The following is a 7,811-nucleotide window of genomic DNA, read 5'->3' as shown; positions in this document are numbered from 1 at the left end:
AATGCAACCGGTGCGTCCAAAAGGGGCCGGACTAGCCGAGGTCCAAGCGAGTCGACAGGAAAGCTGCACCCGACTTCGGTGTCGTGAGGCACAAAACCTAGAATGTCCAACTGCACCTGCCCCGCGTCAGGTTGCTACGGGCGGAGTCGTGCGGTGCTGGGACGCTTTCGCCGGGAACGGGGAACTCGTCTCTCTCGAGGACGAGGCTCAAGCCCGGTTGCCCGAGAAAGACAACTATGTGGTTTGATTCGATGCCGGCGTCGGTGGCGAGCCGGGAGACGCGAGCCAGGTGACCAAGTGCAAATGCAACGGGGTCACAGGCAGAACGGAAGAGATGAACAAGGTGTGGTGCGGAGGAATGGAATCGGGAGGAATGGGGGAATAAATAGACGACAAAGGGAACGGGGCGGGTCGGCTGGGGTCGGTGGGAAGAACCGAGCGGGTACCTCTGGGTAATGACGAGGGTCGCGGTTCCGGGCGGGAAACTTGGAACGGGCCTTCTGTGTCCCAGCCAGCAGGCCCCAGGAGCGGAGCGGGAGTTCCCTTGTTGCTGACGGCCTGGGTCCCGAAAGTTAGCGTGTTAGCGTGGGATGGGGCATGCGGGCAAGCTCATGACGGGCGGGGCTGAAAGGGCCAAAGAAGTTTAGTTACAGTAGGCCCTGCAACAAAGCCAGCAGACCCCGGCCGAAGCCACCACAGGGCGAATCAAAGGGCCGGTCCCCAGCGGCCCACGGGTCCCAAGGGTCGACCCAGAGACAGCGAGGAACGGTCCTCGACGGGCTCGGTTGACAAGACGGCGGGTTACAAGGGGAGCGGAAACATGGATGGAAGGGCGGGAAGGAAGGGAAACGGAAACGGGCGTAATGCGCAGATGCTACACTACCGCAGAACCCAAGCCTTGCATGGTGCTGGTGCTGGTGCTGGTGTTGTGTTGGTGTGTTGTGGCAGGTTGGGTACTCCGTAAGGTAGGGGGTGGTTTTCACTTGGTGCAGCGAGCCGGTGCGGAATGCAGGCGTGTGGTACGGTACCAGGCGGAAGGGAGGGGGCGTGGACACATCAGGGGAAGGGGGTGGAGGGGGTGTGCTAAGCAACGAAGCGATGAAGCGACGGGGTGGAGGGTGTGTGTGCTTGACGAGCCTGTTTGTGTTGTTGGTGTCCAGTGGTCTTGTGTGCCGGCGCCTTGTGTCTGTTTGATGCAAGCAGTGGCCAGGATGCGGTGGAGCAGAGCGAGGCGAGTGCACGGCCATGGACCCGACGCTGAGGTGATTCGGCCCAAACAGCCCCAGAACATGGAGAAAGAACGGGGAAATCGAAGGATCTCAGAAACCCCGTGTCAGGCCGTCCCATGCCGGCACACCTGACCGCCTCTCGTGGTTATTGACAGATGGGTGTCGGGTGGGTGGTTGCAGGCAGTGCAAACGGCCGGGGATGGACTTGACACGTCCGGGTGTCTTGGACTCTTGTATTTCGATGCATACGTACCTGGATGTCTCGGAAGAGAGGATAAAAGGGTTCTAGAATGAATGAGGTGCTTAACTCGGGACGATATCTCGGGTTGATGTCTGTCGTCGAATGTCCGTGGTGGTATGAAGGTGACAGTGTGAGGTGTCAAACGAACGAGACGGCGGCAGCAGCAGCAGCAGCAGCAGGCAGCTCGCTTCTTCTGGCAAAACACCTTGGGTGTGGTGGTTCCGGATCGACTCGGTGTCTGCAGACGGCCACCTAGGGCGCTGTGACAGCGACCCTGCTGTCGCTAGCTTTGCCGATCGAAATTGTTTCGGGAGGTCGGGCTGACCCGAAGGCTGTCTGTGCCAAGGATGGGGGATTGTTGGTTGGAATGTCCCAGACGCTGCGTGCCAAAAGAAGGTCGGCGAGAATCAAACAACCGGGCCGGACGGGATCGACGGTGAGCGTGGCGTGCGTGGGGAGAGGAGGTTGCGGAAGAACAAGAAAGTCGCGGAACAAAAGGAAGAAAGCAGACAAGAAGTTTGTTTTTTCAAAGGATGAAAAAAGTTAACGATCTCGTGGCTAGTTTTTTGCAGTGGAAAATGACGTGAACTGGCATGTAAACAATGGGACGGCAGGGTTTAGGTTTCAGATTAAAAATCAGTCTTCTTTTTTTCTTTTGTCATGAGCTGTTGCCTGATTTTTGCTCGGATTTAGTTTTTTTGTTTTGTTTGTTTTTACACGGGCAACGGGCCGCTGAAAGGAAGCGAGTCGACCCGCCGACTCAAGTCTCAAGGTTAAGTCAGATAACTCAGGTATTTCCGGATAGAGACGATCTAGATGTCTCGTGACAGCCATTGACCGAAAGTTTGGATGATGACGACAGTGACAACAGATCACATCAAGTTACTTGGTTGGAACACCCGCGGACATGAGGTGCACTTGGAAGAGAAAAGTACCTCCACTGGGACTGGAAAGAAACGGAACAGAGACGAATAAAACGAGCAACTGCAACCTGAACTTGCAGAGTCCAAACCTGCAGCACTTGAGAGACGGAAGGGGAAGAAGGGGGAGGAGTGTTTCAGAACCCCATTCCTTCCCTGGAAGGATCGATCCCCAAGTGTGGAAAAGGTGGATCAATGGAAGCAACGGAACTTCACTTCTGCTGGGCAGGCGCGGCCCGCGGCCCTTGTTCGGGCGATGGCGGCCTGCCAGGGTCCGAGAACCGCCCGTTCGGGAAAGCTGGGTAAAATTACGTCAGTCCTGTCTCCATCAAGCCGGGGCAGCCTCCCTTACCGTATCTTACCGTACCTTACTTCCCGGCCCGACTGACGGCCGAATGTTACGTTACATGACCGCCGCTCCGTCTCGGTGACCGACCTCCACCGCATCATGTTCAATTTTGCTGGGTTACGACGCCACCAGCTTTGCTGTACACCCTGGACAGGCTAAGCGACGGCGAAATAACGCTGCCTACTAACCTCCTATGCCACCGCCACGAATATGAAAACGTTGCAGCATTGCAATGCCAGCTTTCATCGCAATTTCGACTTCATCATCGAGGACTAGGTCCCAAGAGGTTGCTGGGTGAGTGTCACAGGGATGCACCGTTTCAACAAAGACGCTGTGTCGTGCAGGTCAGGCCTTGGGATGTCTCTGTGCGCCCAACTGAATTGGCCGCTTACGGCCTGGGCCGCAGTTGGGGTCGCAGTGCGAGGGTCCTGCTTTGATTCGCAACTGGAGCCACGAAGTCAGAGCCCTTCATGTCCATGACTCCTTTGGGCAACCCGATCCTCCGGGCAGCCTGAAACTGACCTCGATCGCAGGGACCGAGAATCTTCAGAGTTGTGATCGCTCTGTTTTCATCTTGAAATATTTGGTACATCATGTTTGGCTGGCTTTTGCACGCCATCTAAGTACTGCATTGGAAGACGCGGCTCGTCGCGGCTTGGGTTCAGCAAGCTGTGCCGGGGACCAAGCACTCCGGACTGTGTAACACCAACCAAGGCCGCAAACTAACTGATGCCAGAACGAAATCTCTAAGTATCTGTTGTTGGTACGGCTGGTTGCGGATAATCAAGCCAGTTGAAGAAAGATGGAATCAAAAACCATTCATGGCCTGGAGACCATTCAACGAAATGCCGGGCACCCCGAGATATTGGTCAAGTCGAAGCGTTAACGCCACCGACCGTCCGGGAAATTGGAAACGATGGTGATCACGGATGATTGACACCAAGACAAAAAGGCTCGCGCTCCTGCCGCCTCATCGCACAACATCACTGACTTCAATGACACATGCCCAAGTCGTGTCTCGGGGAGCCGGACTGACGTTGCACAATGACGGACCCTACGGGGCTCACATCCTCTCGGCCCGGTGGCTTCGGGGGACTGACCGCTTGTCGTACTTGCGCTCGTGTCTTGGACCCGGATTTTCTGGAAGTGAAGCCAGGCCTGGTCGATATGTAAGCATCTCCTGTGTCTCCGAAGCTGTGGTGGAGATGATGTGCGGTCTCGGTCCGTCAACAATGTCGCCAGCCATCGGTGTTCCCGTGCTTTCCGCCGCTCAAGTCGACGGGGAATGAACGCGTCCATTTCCCTCTCCCGTCCGGGGTACCGACATGGGCCGCCTCCGTGGACACGACAGCTTCTGAACGCGATTGGTGCTCGTGCTGTCCAGGCAGGCGGACACAGCAGCGGACAAACAGAAGACACAGACACAGACATAGACATAGACACAGACAAGGGCACAACAGCAGCCCAAGTCGGTGGCGGCCGGCAAAGCCTAATAACTTCAGAGACTTAAATTCCACGCTGTACGACACCCGTTCGGCTCAAATGGCTTGCTGCGGCCCGGTCCTGTAGTAGTTTTCTTCGCCTCTACCCCAAGCATCGGTTGAATCAGACTGGCAGAGGGTATCGTAGAGAAGAGTCATTTGTAGCGAGACATTACGGATACATTCCATAGCACGTACAAGAGGTATGTATGTACATACAGCGGTGAAAATAAGGTAACTGAGAATTAACCACGGATGCTAATCCGTCGATCAACTCACTGTTTAGGCATGCAGTCAGCAAGGCCAGACGCGCCGGAGTGGTAAAACCAGCATTCCATCCCCTCCTTCGACACAGCCATCGGCACGATCGGCGGACACACGCGGGTGCGTGAAACACAAAAGAAACGGGGTACCCGCTTCTTCGAATGTGAGGACCGTCGCACATACATACATCCCATGGAGCAGTGGCTTTTCGCGTGCATACACCTGAGTAATAAGCCTTGATCCATGCCTGTTCCTCGTCGCACAAGAACACGGCATTCCGCGGTGCGGAATCCTGTCTGTCCATCTGTGTGTGTTTGTCCCACGTGTTGAGTTCAGGGTCATTTCACTGGTAGGTCATGGCTGACACCGCAGTCATCGGTGGCGGCGGGTCGATTGGCTTTTAAGTACTGTACTTTAACATTAGTCCACTTACCAGAGGTAAAATAGTCACTTTGGGGTTGGTGGACTCGCATCGTCCACCCCAAGGCCATCCCTGTGGTTGTGCCACTGTCCCGACGGCTGACTGGTCCCACAAGAGCAAGAGTCATATCTCAGAAAACAGAGAAAAAAAAGCCCTTGCTTCGAGGCAAGCTGTTGTATGTCTGTACGTGCGGTCGAATTGTCGAGGCCATCTGGAGGCCTACTCAATTCCAAGGTCTGTGATGCGGCTGAAAATGACGAGGCAATCCAGAAAAGGTCGAGAACTAATACCGGGTTCTGGTCAATTCTTGAATTAGGGGCTCTTTGGCGCTGTGCCAGGGGGGCCTTCCAGGTTGATTGTTGACGAACGCCACTGACTCGGCGGAGTGAACCGGACCCGATGCGCCAGTTCGATGACGCTGCCCAATGCCTAACTCATCAGCGCGTCCTGGCTAGCTCCTCAGGTAGTCGAGTTGTTCGTGAGGTAGCTGCTCTGAAGGTTAGACGACCTCTACCTCCACTGTTTTTGTATGGTACGTAGGGTTAGGTCCTTGGTCACCTGGACCGTGCCAGCAACGGGACGCCGCAGCATCGCGCAACCGGGCAGGGAATCCATCCCATCTTCGCCCCCCCCCCCCCCTTTTTTTTAAAAAAAAAAAAACCTGTATTATCCCGTGCGACAGTCTCGCTCTGGGCATTGCGTAGATACATTGCTGCGCGGCAACTCCGTTTCGCTCCCTACTTGTCTAAGCATGATGCCGTATGTACAAGCATAACTATCCTCCTATATCCAGTATCGGCTGCCTCCAGCCTCGACCGTCTGGCGTGGTCTAGATGGAGACCAGCTTCGTATGTCTTGTCAAGGGAGAGCTGTTGTGCACCCGGGGAGACCGCCTCGAATGAAGGCATGTACCCGGCTGCAATGCTCACAACACCAAATATCCCTGGACGATGAACGCGAGGCATCGAGCCAAACAACTCAACTCGAACCACCCTCCGGCCTTACACAACATGGTCGGCTGTGTGGCTCGCAAAGCCGGTTCTACAAAGTAGTACAAGAGAGGGGACCATCCGGGCCGAGATGTCCATGGTTCTCGGCCTCGATAGCCGGTCTCGTCCATCGTTGTTGCTTGATTAAGCTCTCAAGATTCGGTGACACATTGTTGTTGTCATCGGGAGTTGTCGAGATATTTACCTAGTTATGCAATGCGTGAGATATTATCTCCTGCTGCTTTGGAAAATGGTAGAAAGGCAGCGTGAGAGAGTCATAACGATTATAGTACACTCTGTACGCAGCTTGGCGATGCTGTATGAAGCGGGGTTTTGAAGCCGATGACAACTCCCACTGCAACCCTCCTCTATCCGTACAGTATGTACATACTTCAATGTTTGTTTGGCCCGCAGGCAAGGTTTTGCGAACGCCTCGCGGCGATTTAACCCCTCCTTTCCATCCACCCCACAAGATTCCTCCCATCGTGACGTGCGTGCGTGATTTGGGGGCAACATCTGTTTCCGCTGCAGCCCTTATCTCGGGTTCCTAATCTTGATCTTCCGTATAGTAGCAGTGTATCTCGATCATGGCGGCGGAGGCGCCGCCGCTGCCGGCGGGAACGCGGGCGGACGGACGGGAGGGCGACGCACGCACGCACGCACGCACGCCTTTCCCCGCTCCGCTTGCCTCTCGGCTCGAGCAGCAGCCATAGTAGCAACAGCAGGAGGAAGTAGACAAAGACCCCATTGCTGTGGCTGTCGCTGTCCTCGTGAACAGCAAACGCGGTGGGGTCGCGCTGCAAGAGCCCGCTTTTCTCCGCGTTACGCAGGTCTTCTGCGTTCAGGTAGGGTGGTCTGGTCGCTAGGTGGGCGGCCATGTGTAAACATACTTCGCAAGAGGAGGACAACTCCCTGTTGATGAAACAAGGTTTGGAGGGGACCCGACCTGGTGACGCTTGGTCAGCAAAGAAAACGGCCAGGTCAGGCGGCTGCTGACCACAGTGGTGGTGGCCTGTTCGTCCCATGCTGTAGCTGTGGCTGCTCCTAGCCAGCAGGAACAGGGGGAGGGAAGGGAGGCGTTTGGAGGTTGTGCTGCTGCTGCCGGGGAGGTGGATGCAAGGACGTTGCCCGCAGCGCAGCTCGATCGGCTTGGGCCGTCACTCGGCTCGAAGATCACCCACCCTGCCAGCCGAACCACACCTAGGTTGCGGATGAATGGGAATTCGCGATCTCAAGTCGATTTTTGGCGACGTGCAGGATGGAAGCCACCCCTCCACGTTCTCGGCACCCGATCGAAATAGTAGTAGATGAATTAACCACCGCGGGTGGCTAAAACGCCGTCTGACCATTACTACGCTGTCGATGAATCATACGTATTATCTGACCTGGGTAGGAGGCGTGCGGGAGGTCCCGACCTGCCGTACGGAGTACCGTGCGGCTGCCATCAAGTTCGCCGGGAAAGATGACGAAGCATCTACGGCAACGATGGGCAATAATAGTATGGAGTACTATATATGTACATATGGATAGGCATACACACCTCCGCAAACCAGCAGCAGCCGCAGCATTTCAACCCCTCCCGAGCCGCGGGCGACTCGCGCCGGCGGACGGACGGGCGGCAGCAAACGATCGTCGGGAGGCCCCCGTTTTTGCACGGCACTTGAAACACACTCGGTACCAAGGCAGGACGCGGCCCGTTGGGAGCGGTCAAGCGGTGGCTTTGAAACAATCGGCGGTCGCATGCAAGCATGGCATGATGAGCCTTTCATTCCTGCCCGCTTCAGCAACTAAGTCTCCTTGTTGTGTATATACTGTGTAAGCCCTCATCAGTTGCCGAAGACGCTGGATCTGAGTACCTGGCCTCAGGTGGTTTAGGTAGGATGATGTGTTGTGAATGAGTCCAGAATGAGGGATGTG

General features: G+C 55.8%; 1 protein-coding gene across 1 annotated transcript; it reads right to left on the bottom strand.

Moving 5' to 3' along the window:
• Window positions 1–6,441: 6,441 nt before the first annotated feature.
• Window positions 6,442–6,772, bottom strand: VTJ04DRAFT_2311 (uncharacterized protein; the record flags this gene model as incomplete). The annotated part of the gene is made up of 2 exons (XM_069360087.1): window positions 6,442–6,502; window positions 6,558–6,772. The coding sequence occupies 2 exons, from the start codon at window positions 6,770–6,772 to the stop codon at window positions 6,442–6,444; spliced, it is 276 nt and encodes a 91-aa protein (XP_069220832.1).
• Window positions 6,773–7,811: the final 1,039 nt, after the last annotated feature.

This window comes from Mycothermus thermophilus (assembly GCF_041956435.1).
Source record: "Mycothermus thermophilus strain CBS 625.91 unplaced genomic scaffold VTJ04scaffold_2, whole genome shotgun sequence".
Taxonomy (NCBI): domain Eukaryota; kingdom Fungi; phylum Ascomycota; class Sordariomycetes; order Sordariales; family Chaetomiaceae; genus Mycothermus; species Mycothermus thermophilus.
This window is presented reverse-complemented; position numbering and strand designations above follow the sequence as displayed.